This window comes from Cibotium barometz, chromosome 23 (genome assembly GCF_041138505.1).
Source record: "Cibotium barometz isolate CiBa-2024 chromosome 23, ASM4113850v1, whole genome shotgun sequence".
Lineage (NCBI taxonomy): Eukaryota > Viridiplantae > Streptophyta > Polypodiopsida > Cyatheales > Cibotiaceae > Cibotium > Cibotium barometz.
Genome location: NC_141068.1, coordinates 53,289,972 through 53,304,195, shown reverse-complemented (window position 1 = coordinate 53,304,195; position 14,224 = coordinate 53,289,972). Strand labels below are relative to the sequence as shown.

The following is a 14,224-nucleotide window of genomic DNA, read 5'->3' as shown; positions in this document are numbered from 1 at the left end:
GCAGCAATGCATTTGGGAAGTGCACACAGGGTTTGCACATGTATTGTTAATACTGGGTGTATGTACATGTACTCTAGTCACATTTGGTGACACACACGCTGTGTTGAAGTATCGTTACTTTTCTGCAGCAGTTACAGGAGATACTACTATATTATAGGTTGCATCATATAGAAGTTGTCTGTTTTACAAGTCATTTGATTGCTGTAGGAAAACATGTGTGATGGAATTAATCAGATTGTTAGTGAGAAGATGGATAAGAATAACTTCCATGCCTGGAAGTTCAGAATGACCAATTTCCTAATGGGTAAAGGATTTTGGGATTATACAAAAGGAGACAATGTGGAGCCTCCATAGTTATTTGAGGAGAATGCCACTCCTACAGATATAAAGGCATTCAAGGATTGGAATCAGGATGTAAGAAAAGTCATGTACTGGCTTTCAATTAGTGTCATAGACATTATGATAGGACACATACAGGATGCAAACACTCCAATAGTTACATGGTAGAATCTGGTTCAAATGTTTTAAACTAACACAAAGGCAAGGAAATTACAGTTAAAGCAAGAGTTGCATACTGTGGAAAAGAAAAGCATGTCCATCAATGAATATGCCTTAAAGATCAAGGGCATTGTTGAATCCCTTGGGTCTATCAATGTATCAATGGAGGATGATGATTTGGTGAGTGTCTATTTGAATGGGCTTGGCAAAGAGTACAATCCATTCAAGACCTCCATTGTAGTTACGGAGAATATTCCCAACTTTCGGGACTTGATATCTATGCTGATCATAGAAGAAAAGGCTTTAGGTGAGGATTCTTCTTCATCACAAAGCAAGAACACATCGAAACAGGCCTTCTACTCTAATTCAAGTAGAGGCAGAGGTAGAGGCCGTGGTCAAGGCCAAGGTGGTGGCCGACAAGGAAATCAAAATTATGGACATCTACAGTCCAATGATTCACAACAGCAATTATACACAGGTGAAAAGAGGCCAGTTTAGAGGTAGGGGGAGCCAAAGAGGCCTAGGTGGTTGGAAAATAAATAAAAATGTGAATAGCATAGAGTGCTATTACTGTGGAAAGCCAAGACACATGGCAAAGGATTGCTGAAAAAAAGCAGAATGACATTAAAAGTGGAAAGTTACAGTAAGGCAACTATGCATCATCTAACAAACATGGAGGTGATGAGAGAAGCGAGCAGCTATTTGTGTTGATAGAAGTGAGCAACTATTTGTGATGCAGCACATGCTTAGTTCCATAACAGGGGATGTGTTAGGATCTCAAGATATATGGTATGTGGATTTTGGCACCTCTAACCACATGACCAGTCATGTTGAGTGGTTTAGAGATATGCAAAAAATGAAAAAACCAAGTTATGTAGAAACAGGTGATGATACTGCGCATCCCATTGTGCATGTTGGTAAAGTGCCATTATCTATGCAAGCTCTAATACCACCTGTGAGACCCCCGCCCCCACCGTGATGCCCCCTCCGAGGGGGCGCTCGTCCCAGAAGCAACGTTAGCCTCTCAGCGGGGATCCACACTTGGGGCCTCGCCCACGGATGTCCGGAGGACAAGATACTAGCCTGGCGGTTCCTCCAAAACCAAGCCTAGAAAAACTTCCCCCACCCGTAGGGCACGGGCGATTCCACCAGGAATATCATCTAATAGGAGAATTGATCTAACGAGTCAAGGTCTTAACGAGTCAAGGTCTTAACTAACCAAACTGATCTAACGAGTCAAGGTCTTAACTAACCAAACTGATCCGACCGAACCCGAAAGTCACATGGTCAGATCAAGGAAGAGACTTACACTTGGTCCATAGAATCACCGCTTTTTTCCTCCTTTAGTGAGGCATAGCCACTGATTCCCTCCCACAAAACAAGGGTCTTCCTAGGACTCATTCTATTTAACGTAACTTATCGTAATTATTTGTACTGCAGATATCCCTCGATCAAGCCTAACCCCAATGGCCCATGGGTTAGCCAACCGCCCAACCAGTGTATTGGTGGGATTCCTTTATAAAAAATTGGTTATGTTTTGCCTAGGTACCAAGGAAAAGAGTTCCCAGGCCCCCTAGTCGATGCTTCAAGCAAAATTTAAGGTAGGCATACCACTTACACACCCAATATGAAATTACCATTATAATAGATTCGACCGTCTTTAAAACAATCCTTCAATGAAATCATAGTTTTACTGATCATAATCCTCCAAAATATCGAGTCCATTGCTTTACAAACCAAATATTGAGTATTACTGATCATAATCCTCCAAAATATTGAGTCCATTGCTTTGCAAACAAAATATATCATCCAAACTCTCCGTTGAAGATTCGCTGGGGTCAACCAACGAGATCCAATATAAAAATTCCATTCACAAAAGTCATCATAGTATTACTGATCATAATCCTCCAAAATATTGAGTCCATCCAGCTTCGTTCTCAGCTCATCTGGCACATGCACATATGCAATGCATCCAAAGACTTTCAGATGAGACAAATCAGTTTTTCTGCCACAGTAAACCTCTCCTCTGGAGTTACATCATGTATGGTTGCAGTTGGAGTCTTGTTCATGATGTAAACTCCTGTAGAAACAAGAGCCTCAGCCCAATAGCTATGCGGCATATTCTTCCCTCCCGTCAATGCTCGCGCAATCTCAGCAATGTCCTATTTTTTTGCTCAACAACTCCATTTTGCTGCGGAGTGTATCTGCATGTAAACTGCCTTCGAATACTATTCTTCTTCAAAAATTTAGAGAACTCATTGGAGAAGTACTCTCCCCCTCCATCTGACCTTAGGCACTTTACATATTTCCATGTTTGCTTTTCAGCCATAACTCTGAAATTCTAAAAATGAGTGAACACCTCACCCTTCTCCTTCATAAAGTATACCCACACTTTCCTTGTGTGTGGTCATCAATAAATGTCACATAATACCTGCAGCCTCCCATAGACATGGTCTTCGTAGGACCCCATACATTTGAATGCACAACATCTAGTGCATTTCTGCTCACATTTCTGTCACATGGAAATACATGCTTTGTTTGCTTTCCAAATTGGCATGCTTCACATATTTTCTGCATACCTTCAACTTTAAACTTTGGCAGCCCTGTCACAATTCCTTTAGTCTCTGCATAGACTTCATTCTCTACACATTCACATGTCTAATTCTTTTATGATAAATGTTTGTGTCTGCAACAATTCCTGAACCATTTGCAAACATTGCAGTACTCACTTCATGCATGTTTACATTCAATGTAAACATTCTGCCCACTTTATTGCCTTTTGCAACCAACCTGCACTTGTCTTTAAAGTCTTCAATGTAACAACCATCAAGATTAAACCAAACCTGCAAACCCTGCTCAATCATCTAGCCAACTGAAACCATATTCTTTGTTATGTTCGGAACATGAAGTATATCTATAAGGTACTTCACTTTGCCATCCTGCATAGACAATGGCACATCTCCAACATGGGCAATTGAATGAGAAGTTTTATCCCCTGTTTCCACAAAACCTGGACTTCAAGGTTTTTTATCTCCTTGAACCACTCCCCATGACTTGTCATGTGGTTCAAAAGCACCTGAATCAACGTACCATACATCATCTTTATGCGCTGCTGCTTCAACATTTTCAGACATGGCATTCACGACATGCTGCATAACAAACAACCTCGTCTTATAACAATCTACCTGCACATGTCAAGGCTTACTACAATAAAAGCATCCATGTGTATCATTATACTACCTTTGCCAATTTTCATGACCTCTTTGACTCCCCCTGCCTTTGAATTGGCCTCTTCCACATACGTGTTGTTGCTGTTTTGTGAATTATGGGACTATTGTTGTTGCTGCTGTGCTGGCCATAATTCTGATTACCTGTTCGACCACCTCGTTGGCCGCGTCCACAGCCTCCTCTACCTCGTTGGCCGCGTCCACAGCCTCCTCTACCTCGTCCTCTTCCTGAACTTGTGTAGAAGGCCTGTTGCTCTGAAAACTGTTTTTGTTTTGTGAAGACTCTTGGTCTTCACCCAAGCTCTTCTCTTCTATAATCAACAAAGACACCAAATCTGTGAAATTGGGAATGTTTCACCTTATCATCATCATCTACTGAAACGCCAATAGATGCAAGGGATTTTACAATACCCTTGATCTTCAATGCATAATCATTCACATACATACTCTTTTTCTCCACAGTATGAAGTTCATTCTTCAACTGTATCTTGCGTGCCTTCGTATTCGTTTCATAGAGTTTTACCAAGGTATCCCACGCGTCCTTGGGAGACTTGGCATTATGTATGTGCCCAATCATGGTGTCCTGTATACTGATAGAGAGCCAATACATAACTTTTTTGGCTCCTTAGCTCAAATCCTTGAACTCTTTTGCATCTGCAGCAGTCGGATTGATCTCCGGTATCTCCGATGCCTCTTCATGCTCACCTTCTATGTGTAACCCTTTCCCATTAGGAAATTTGTCAACCTGAACCTCCAAGCATGGAAGTTGTTCTTATCAAGCTTCTCAGCAACAATCTGGTTTATGCCATCATTTGATATCTTGCTAGACACAAAAATTTCCCAGAAACAACACTCTGGTTTGTCTTGCACAAATTGCTGTATTTTCTGCAGCGGTACTGTACTACACTCAAATGTCACGACAGCTAGTGACCTCAATGTGCATACATACACCCAAGGGCAACTGTTTGACCTCCTTGCAGCACACACAATGTCTACACAACCAATCTGTCTTCCTGTAGTTCTTAAACAGAGTTCTGCATAGAATCGATGACTTACCCGCAGTGCTCAAAATCGCCTGCTTTCTGAAAAGCGGAGGTCCTAACGTCCCTGAAACGCGTTTTTGGCCCAAAAAATGTTGTCCAATAGGACGGTATAGTTGCTCCATAGCATTACTCCCTCAAAGAAAGCTCCTCAATCAGAGATCGTTTACCGGTGTCCCCTATAGAGCTCCCGACAAGGGTGTAGTCTCGCCAACACAAATAGGGAAGAGAAGATGAAGCTCTTACCCTCATACCGCTTCATGTGCTTCTCTTGCTTGTAGCTCAGTCCTTAGCATAAACTAGACTCTGATACCATCAAACAATGCAAGGGGGAAGAGGGCTTGAGCTCTTGCAAGCACACACACACTCACAAAACCCTAAAAGAGAACACACAAGGTAAGAGGCTGAAAATCTTCTTCTTCTTCACACAACACACTCGAGAACACACTCAACACACCATATACAAAGATAAGAGTACACACAATATGAAAAGGTACTCAATCAAATACATACTAGGGTTCTCTATAATGTGAACCCAACTAAATGAGCTGGCGCTATAACTATGCCAGTCTCTAGAATGGCTCTCACACAGCCCACTGGCCGCATATCACCCATGATCTCACCAACCATGCCAGTGGTGTAAGTGTGGGGCCTATCCCCCAGGTGGGTCATCAATGTGCACCGCCTCACTAGATGAGCTTGATATCTCAACACTTCCTCCAGACGGCATGAACAGGTACAGTAATGTTTTTCAATCTTCTTTTGTGTAGTCTCTAATTGGATTAAAGATCACATAGAGTAATCATGTCATGGCATCTCTTGTGTAGGTACTCCATTTTTTTTCGGCTACCATATTGGACCCATCTCAAGATCAAACATCTTCTTGATCCCATGCACATCTTCAAGAATGTGGCATCTGGTATTTGGGAACATGTTATTGGTAAACGAGAAAATGTCAGCATACGGGAGGACTTGCAGGTCGCAGGACGGATGCTTCAAGCTTGGCCACCACAAGAGGAGGGTGGGCACATTCGTCTTCCGCGTGCACAATGGATTATATCAAATTAGGAGGAGAAGAAGGTAAAGCAGGCCATCGCTACTTTGCGTACTCCCACTGGATGCATGAGATCATCGAAGGGAGCCTTTACAACCACTAAGAAAAGAGGTGTTGAGCAACTATACGGCTTGAAGTCCCACGATTGGCACAAGATGCTCCAAGTAAGTGTTTTCCAAGTCTTGTACGTTGAATTTAAATTTTGTAATGCCTCAAACCATATATACATGTGCTCTTATTTGCGCAGTTCATACTACCTCTACTAGCATCAACCATTGTGCAAACAAGAGTTTGAAAAAATGTATTTATAAGATGGGCAAGCTTGTGAGGTATGTAAAACCCATGTAAGATCACTCTTCATTATACCTTGCACTTTGATTTGATATTTTTTCAAAATGAACGTGCATGAGGCTAGGTATAACGTACTATTCATTTGTTTTTTTAGATATGTTAGCTCCAAAGCAATTGATCCAGCCATGTTGGATGATGGGCGCGTTATGGCAGTGGAGGTGGTTTGTTTTGGTAGAGGAAACTTTTTTGCGAACCATTCTTACAAGAAGCCAACTACATCTCATGGTGCATTTGGTGGATGAAATTGATTTATGCGGCACTGTGCATGCACGTTGAATGTTCTTCCTAGAGCGCTTCATAAAAACCTTAAAAGACTTTGTGAGGCCAAGTGCAAGGCCCGAAGGAAGCATGTCCAAGGGTTGGTTGATACAAGAGTCTCTTGTATATATACAAGAGACTCTTGCAATATATACAAGAGTCTCTTGTATATATTGCAAGGCCCGAAGGAAGCATGTCCAAGGGTTGGTTGATACAAGAGTCTCTTGTCAAGTGGACAGCTCTTTGCCGCGACTATGGAGCAATGAAGAGGACTTGAGGATGACCTCTGCCTCAAGGAAAAGGACAGAGTAAAGTAATTGAAAGAGCATTGATTGATGATCTCAATTTCACATGCATTCTTAATAGTGATGTAATGAGCAGATGGGTTACAAGATATGAGGATGTAAAGACAAGAAGGCAAGCAGAAAGAGCTCTCTTTCGGAGGCAACATGGCTCTCGTAAGGCATACCCTAAGCATCTAGCAACACTTTCGAATGATATCCATGTTGATTGGTTGCATGAGGAAATGGAGAGAGCAGAGAGAGACGAGGGGCCGCATATCGCGGCGGAAGAATGGGAGTATGCACGAGGATGCATGTTAAAGGTACATAGAACTAATGTTTTACATACAACTAATGTTTTACATTAGTTGTGAGTGATTTGCTTTTAATATTTATTTATATTGCTTACACAAATATTGCTTCTATTTTGGTCCAGTGCACTATGTTCAATGCTATATGGTGTGAAGGAAAGCATTTTCAAACACAAAGAATTAATGATAAGAGGAATACACAAGATTGCGATGTCATTAGTAGCTTTGAGGGAGCCAATGGAAAAATGGATGATTATTGTGGCACAATCCAAGACATATTTAGGCTTGACTTTCGTCGCTTCTTTGTGTATGTTTTGGATGTCAAATGGCAAATGAACGTGGTAGAAAAAGATCCTAATGCGACTATAAAACGCCATGCAAGTGGCTATGTAACTATTGACTCTACAAAGTTTTGGCAAAAAAGAAAGAAAGGCTCGTATTGCCACAACAATGTGAGCAGGTATGCATTTTTTACTAATGTGTTTCATGTACATATATATCTAAGCTCACATACCCCTTGACTTTTGATATGTTGATACATTGCAGTATGTGTATTTGAGTAGGTTATCTATCTGCCAATGGTGCATGACACTAAATGGTGGTACGTCATCCCTGTTGCACCACGTTCCAAAGTGATGTACAATACATTCACTGATATGGAGCATATGGAGGATGTAGCAGGCCGCAACGAAGATGATGTCAAACATAGCAATGAAGATAGTGTGATCGATGATCAAGAAATAAGAGATGATCATGATAATGAGGATGAGCGTGCCATTTCTCATGATCATGAGGGTGACCCTACCATTGATGATGATGGTGATGTTGATGAGGATGATCAGGGCATCGGTACCATTATCAATGGTGGACAAAATATTGATAGTGGAATAAATTTAATCAATGTAGCTTTACAAATTGATCAAATGGATATTGATGTTCATCGTTTGGCAAGGATGGATCTTATTGAAGATGAGATCGAATCCTAACCAATCCATCATTTTATCGTTTAAATTGATGACAATTCTGTTGTATATGTTGTCTTTTAATTATCATCTCATGATTTATTTTTGAATATATATTATTGTAAATGCATGTAGTGGGATTATGTAATGATATATATTGTAATGTACTATGAGATGGTTTAAAGAAGATGGTTTATATTTTTTAAAGGTATGGATTTTTTAAAAATAATATTTGCTCTCGCGTGTAATAAAGCGTGTATATCTGCATCTAAAACACAATATTTACGCGTACATACATGCTCTGTTACACGCATTTATGAACTCAATATACACGTGAATTTAGATTCCCATATACACGTGCCCGATATTACTCATATACATGCGCGACCATACATGCGTCGGTAACTTATCGCGTGTATCGAACGCGTGTATGGAAGCATTGTTTTGTAGTGATCAAGCATTATTAATAAATTTGGGGTAACCCACCATTAGAAGGGACTAGTTCATGGTAAAACTACTGAAGTGTTTCTTTCTTTCTCATATCCATTTTGAATGAATCGCGAGCCACTAATCCAGCCAGTAGCCCTAGGATATGCAAAAATAGTGTGGGTCCTTAGAGATATAAAGGTCGAGATCTTCTGCTGAGTTTCCACCACACTTTTGTGATGCTGTTTATCGAACAACTCGGATCCTACAATATCATCCTTGGAAGGATTGGGATAATGATTATATGTATCCTTGAAGAAGTGAGCAAACCTTGGAAGTGAATATTAGAACCTAGAAAATACACCCATGATTGGTGGAGTTATTACTAAAAGGTATTACTAAATCAACCACAATAAATATCTTCAAAACTTGTAACACATTAATGGATAAGAATTTTGAAGGGCCAATGTATGCATCTATTTCCAACTTTGATGACTCAAAAGTTCTGGATGCAAATTCTAGCTATGATGGATACACTTCTCTAGAAGTTTGGAACTTGTTTTCTCAATGATTGATGGCATGGAGGTAATGACATATTAAAAAAATCTCTCTCAACTCTTGTGAACATGGATAGCTTCATTGATGTTGTTGAACCCAAGCAAACTATAAAACCAACTTGAGTAGAGCTTAAAACTCCTTAAAATAACCATATAGTAATTTGGTTGGCATTGGTAAACATTAATTCCAACTACAAATTTATGTATTGGTAACCAGCATGGACTTTTCTTTTATGTATTGGTAAGAAGCATGGACTTTTCTTAGACATCCTACCCTTACAGCACAACTAGATATGCCCGTGCACATATATCCACTCACAATTGGACATCCTACCCTTACAACACAACTACATACGCCCGTGCACATATATCCATGCATTGTGAGTGTTAGAACTTTTCATGTAGACCCCTACAAGAACCATGAAAGGATATATATTGCTAGGAAGAGGATGGATGGTAGCCACAAAGTGCCACATAAGTTTGCAAAAGAAAACGCTACCTTTGGGTGAAGAAGCCTTGAACTATCCACCAACAAACCAAGCCTTTCCATCATGTGCTACCCCATAGTCCACTAAGTGTCTTAAGCAACCTTTCAACCTTAATGCAACACCAAATCCTATCAACAATAATCTTCCTTTACAAAAGACTTTCTAAGAAAGAAATATGATGCCACACTCCCAATGACCACATGATATCATTAGGGTTTTTAAAAAAAAAGAAAGGTGATGGAAAGTCAAGGCCATTACAATAGCAACAGGTATGCAAATTTACCGAGTAGAAAGTGCCGAACGAAAAACCTTTAGCGCACTGGTTGGGGAAGATATCTCAAATCACTATTTCTTGTTAGTGAAAGTGTCTGATTGGTATCTCAGATTATTGCAACCAAGCAATATCATTATTATCCGTGTCCATGAAATCATATTATGAGCCAAGCAATATCATTATCATCTCTGATACACAGCATGACTTTGGGCAGTTTAATCTGTGGGCTGCCATTACTGGGGTGGATTGCCAATTAGCCTTGTATTAAAGATTAAGATTGCTAATACAGGAGGTATTGAGGGACTGTTATTATTATTTAAAAGGTAAAAGTGAAGCTTTATAACAGCCATAGCCTTGGAGAAAGGCATGATGATCTTTGGCACATGCAAGCTTCAAGCGTTCGACAAGCTTGTAAAAGCAAAAATGGTATCACGGTCTCACTGGCGAAAGGGTGGCCCATGGCTCCTTCATCCACTAATTGCCAGTGTCTTAGGCATTACACCCAGATACAATGGTCCTATAATGAAGATCACCTTCGACATGCTACTATCTCACACATTCCAATAATGCCTTCATGCTCCTAGGCTACCCTCACGCTCCCACAGTGGAACCCATTAGGTTAAAGGGAGAGTAATGTCTCCCGGCTTGTACCCTAGTCATTGCCCTGCACAAATTAAACCTCCACGGTTGATTGCAATACCACCTTCCTACTGATCCGAAACCCCCTTCATGTTTTTATGCTACCATCATGCTCCTACAACTGCATCACCTTCCCGTAACCTTTGTGCCAGTCTCTATTTGCAATTTTTGAAATTTTGAGAAAAGGGGGAAACATCACTATTTCAAGTCCTCTTGCTTGCAATGCAAAGAGAAAAGTAAAAAAAAAAATTGGGCGGAACCATCCTCTAAGCTGGTTCCTTGAAGACTATTGAGGATCTCCAAGAAGCCTATTGCTAGACAAAGTGTCCTCGCAGAAGCTTAAGCAACTTTGCAAGATTGACTCCCTACGGCTGTCCCACATGCAAGCTAAGGTGGAGATGCTTGGGAGGCGAGGTTGCATACAAAACATAGCAACGCAAAAAAAAAAAAGAGAAAAAAAAAGGGGGAAGTTGTGTGAGAGGGTGGCCCTGCAAGGTTGCCGACTTGGTGGGCAAATTTTTATATGTTTCTATTTTTGTCCATTGAAAAAGTACTAGCTTGGTAATCTTCTATTTTTATATGTTCCTATTTTTACCCATTGAAAAACAATAGCTTGGTAATCTTTTGCAATTTGCACACCTAAATTGAAGGTACTATTTCTCACAGAAAGGGTGCTGATTTGCAATAGGTTTTTTAGCTTTAAATATCCAAGATTTTACTCTAAAAATGGTAGCCCCCAATAGCAACACTCGAGAGTGGTCACAAAATGCCCCTAACTAGCCTCAATGAAAGCCAAGGTGGTCCAAGAAGAGAAAGGCCCCATGGAGATCTTGGCACTCCACCTTTTAATCTATAAAAGTTTGCAAAGTTGGGTACCTAAAGCACTCCACTTTTTAATCTACCAACAAAGGTCTTAGCACTCCACTTTATAATCTACCCAAGTATGCCAATATTTGGTTCCTAAAGCACTGTGCCCAAATCACTTCTAAAGGCCAAAGGACACTACAAATATAACCAACAAATTGGAGTGCTTAAGTTGAAGAAGCACACGATATAAATAAAACCCACAACAATGCCTCTACCACATCAAGCCCAAAGACCAAGTCGGTGTGTGGCAAACCAAGTGTCAATAAAAAGAATCTGCTAGAGCACATCATAAAGTGAGAGTCACACAAGAATCTGCTTCTAAAAATGGAGCAGCTACATAAGAATCTAGTGGTTCTAAGTATTGTAAGAAAAACTCTTATTAATACACCACAGATAGACACACAAGAACGCAATCCTCCAAAAAGGAGAAGTGGAAATTATAACCTTACCTTATGTTAGTGTCCTCAACTATAAAATGAAAAATTCTTTCAAAAAAGTACAATGATAGGAGGATCTATGTAAGATCATCAAAAGAAAATAAAAAATTATACGTGAATGTCTATCTCAATTGCTGCAAGATTGAGGGCACCTTAAGTTACTACCCTTTGAATATGTTAGCCCATGCATCTTGTGGAAATGGAAGTAACTATGATACACAACACAAGTTTATTGTTCACGTATCTATGATAAACAACACAAGTTTATTATTCATGTATTTAGAGCCAAGGGATAGTCACTATGCAAAATACCCATTTAACATGTGTGTTTAAGGGGTGATTAAAAAAACCCTTAATTATGGACTTTAATAATTTATATATGCCCCTTTTCTAAATTTTGAGATGATAAAAGGATCCCTTTTATAAGAGATTTTTGACTTTGTATGAATATTTTATGTGACTCCACAACTCTTGAATGCACTTGCTATCCTTCAAGCAACACATGGCTACTTGAAGGATATTTTATAAGAGATTTTTGGCTTTGTATATGAATATTTTATGTGACTCCAAAACTCTTGCATGCACTTGCTATCCTTCAAGCAACACATGGCTGCTTAGAACTTTTTAGAAGCCTATTAGTAGTAGGAGTTATATCATGTGAATGGCCAAACTGTAAGTTTAACTTCTTGAGTGCACACCTTCGTTCCATCATCAATTTATTGCTACACAATAGTATACAAGGTCTCCAACTATTAAACCTATAATTGATATATTTCCTCCTACAATTGAGATCTATGATAAGAAGTATGTTTTGGATATACTAGAGATCACGCCTACAAAATTGACATGAAAATCAACAATAAGTTTAGTAGAGTTCTCTTTCATTTTGCAAGAGCACTAGTTTAAATTGAAAATCAACATGGGCATGGTCAGTTCATGTAAGAATTGAAATGAAGAGTTCATGTATGAGTTGAAAATGAAGAGTTCAAAATGAATGAAACCCTTAACTTTTGTTCATTTAACCATCCCCATATTATATTAGGAAGAGTTTCATAAATCTACTATGTGGTAAAAATTCGAAGGTTTGGGAAAGAGAGGAGGAGGTTTGGGTAGAATTTGAATTTGGAGGTCTCATAAAGACATACTAAGCACATGTCTACCCATGAGTGTAAGGATAGTTGAGTACTAGTATGCTAGCATAAGACTTGGAGAGGATATTGAAGCATGGTTGAGTATGCTAGCATAAGACTTGGAGAGGATATTGAAGCATGGTTGAGTATTGGTATACAGCTAGCATAGCACTTGGAGAGCAGGACGACATCCTTCAAACGATCAACCATATGAAGTCATCGGGTCTATAGGTTATTGTGTGGTTGTAAAACGGCACACGAGTATATATGATGTGTTATGTGTGATGCACGTGCAGGTGTGCCAACTTACTTGTTGCCGGTCAGGTACTTCCGAAGCTTGAGCCCACTTGAACATCGAATGTTTTGGGCTTGTGCGGCTCAGGGGCAGGCATTTTGGGCACCACGATGGTAAGCACACCGTCTTGGCAGGCCGCAGAGATGGCCTCCAAATTGACGTGGCTAGGCAGGTTGAACTTGCGCATGAACCTGCCCGCCGGCCTCTCCACGCGAACGTATTTAACATCTACCTCTTTGGCGTCAATATTGTCTCGCTTCCTCTCCCCACTAATCTTCAAGACAGTGTCGTTTTCGATCTGGACCTGTTAAAAGGAACACGAACGCAAGACCATTAGGTCATGCTACAGGGTTGCTTTTACCAACCTTGCAACCATTTGTGATTAGCGTAATTAAAGAGTTAATCATTTGGCCGCCCCACCTTCACTTCTATGTTTCGGAGGCCCGGCACATCCACTACAAAGATGTAGGAGCTGTTAAGCTCCTTGACGTCCACCGGTGTACTCGCAGCCATGTCGTCTTCTCAGGTTTCCTGAAATGCCGGCTCAATATTGCAATAAGAAACACAGGCTGAACAGCCTTCAATTGGCTCATAACGTATGATCACATGATCGGACTAGAAGAGTTGGCTTCGTTGAAGCACCTTCGGGCTCATAGAGAACTGCCCGGACTCGGAAGTTATAACGCGAGTGGACGAGGCGGATTCAGAGGTTTTGACATGAATAAGGCTTCTCGCGTTTATGAAGACGGATTGTGAATAGACGTGGCTCTTTGGCGACTACTTATGAGGTGATTTCTTCCTTATGCAATACATTGTGAGGAATGGGGTAAATTGTTCAATCAGGGGCGTTGTCAGGAACGCACAGAAATTGTTCAATCAAAGTTTTAAGGTAAATGTATATATATATGTACGTATATTGATATATGTGTATATAATATACACATATATTTTGATGTGTATATATATATATAGTTGTATGAGAAAAAGGCTAGGCATGCAGAGGACTACTTGGATTCAATCTCACTCAAGATATTAATTTTCATCCAAACAGCTCTTCTTGGAGAACTATTGTCCTCATGCATAGAATTTTGAGAAGGCTTCTATTGCTATGGACTCTTATCCTACACTA

General features: G+C 40.1%; 1 protein-coding gene across 3 annotated transcripts; it reads right to left on the bottom strand.

Moving 5' to 3' along the window:
- Positions 1-13,075: 13,075 nt before the first annotated feature.
- Positions 13,076-13,819, bottom strand: LOC147626090 (17.3 kDa class II heat shock protein-like). Of its 3 annotated transcripts, none has more exons than XM_086817902.1 (3): positions 13,738-13,819; positions 13,516-13,626; positions 13,076-13,399 (listed from the first exon to the last, which is right to left on the bottom strand). In XM_086817902.1, the coding sequence occupies exons 2-3, from the start codon at positions 13,606-13,608 to the stop codon at positions 13,121-13,123; spliced, it is 372 nt and encodes a 123-aa protein (XP_086674028.1). In that variant the 5' UTR covers positions 13,609-13,626; positions 13,738-13,819; the 3' UTR covers positions 13,076-13,120. The 3 variants fall into 3 exon arrangements, with proteins under 3 accessions (XP_086674028.1, XP_086674030.1, XP_086674029.1); XM_086817904.1 differs by having other exon boundaries at positions 13,076-13,393; XM_086817903.1 differs by lacking the exon at positions 13,738-13,819 and having other exon boundaries at positions 13,516-13,697.
- Positions 13,820-14,224: the final 405 nt, after the last annotated feature.

Coding starts and splice junctions, on each gene's coding strand:
- LOC147626090 (XM_086817902.1), bottom strand. CDS start 13,608: ATGGCTGCGAGTACACCGGTGGACGTCAAGGAGCTTAACAGCTCCTAC. Junction 13,400..13,515: donor TCCGAAACATAGAAGTGAAG/GTGGGGCGGCCA, acceptor TCCTTTTAACAG/GTCCAGATCGAAAACGACAC.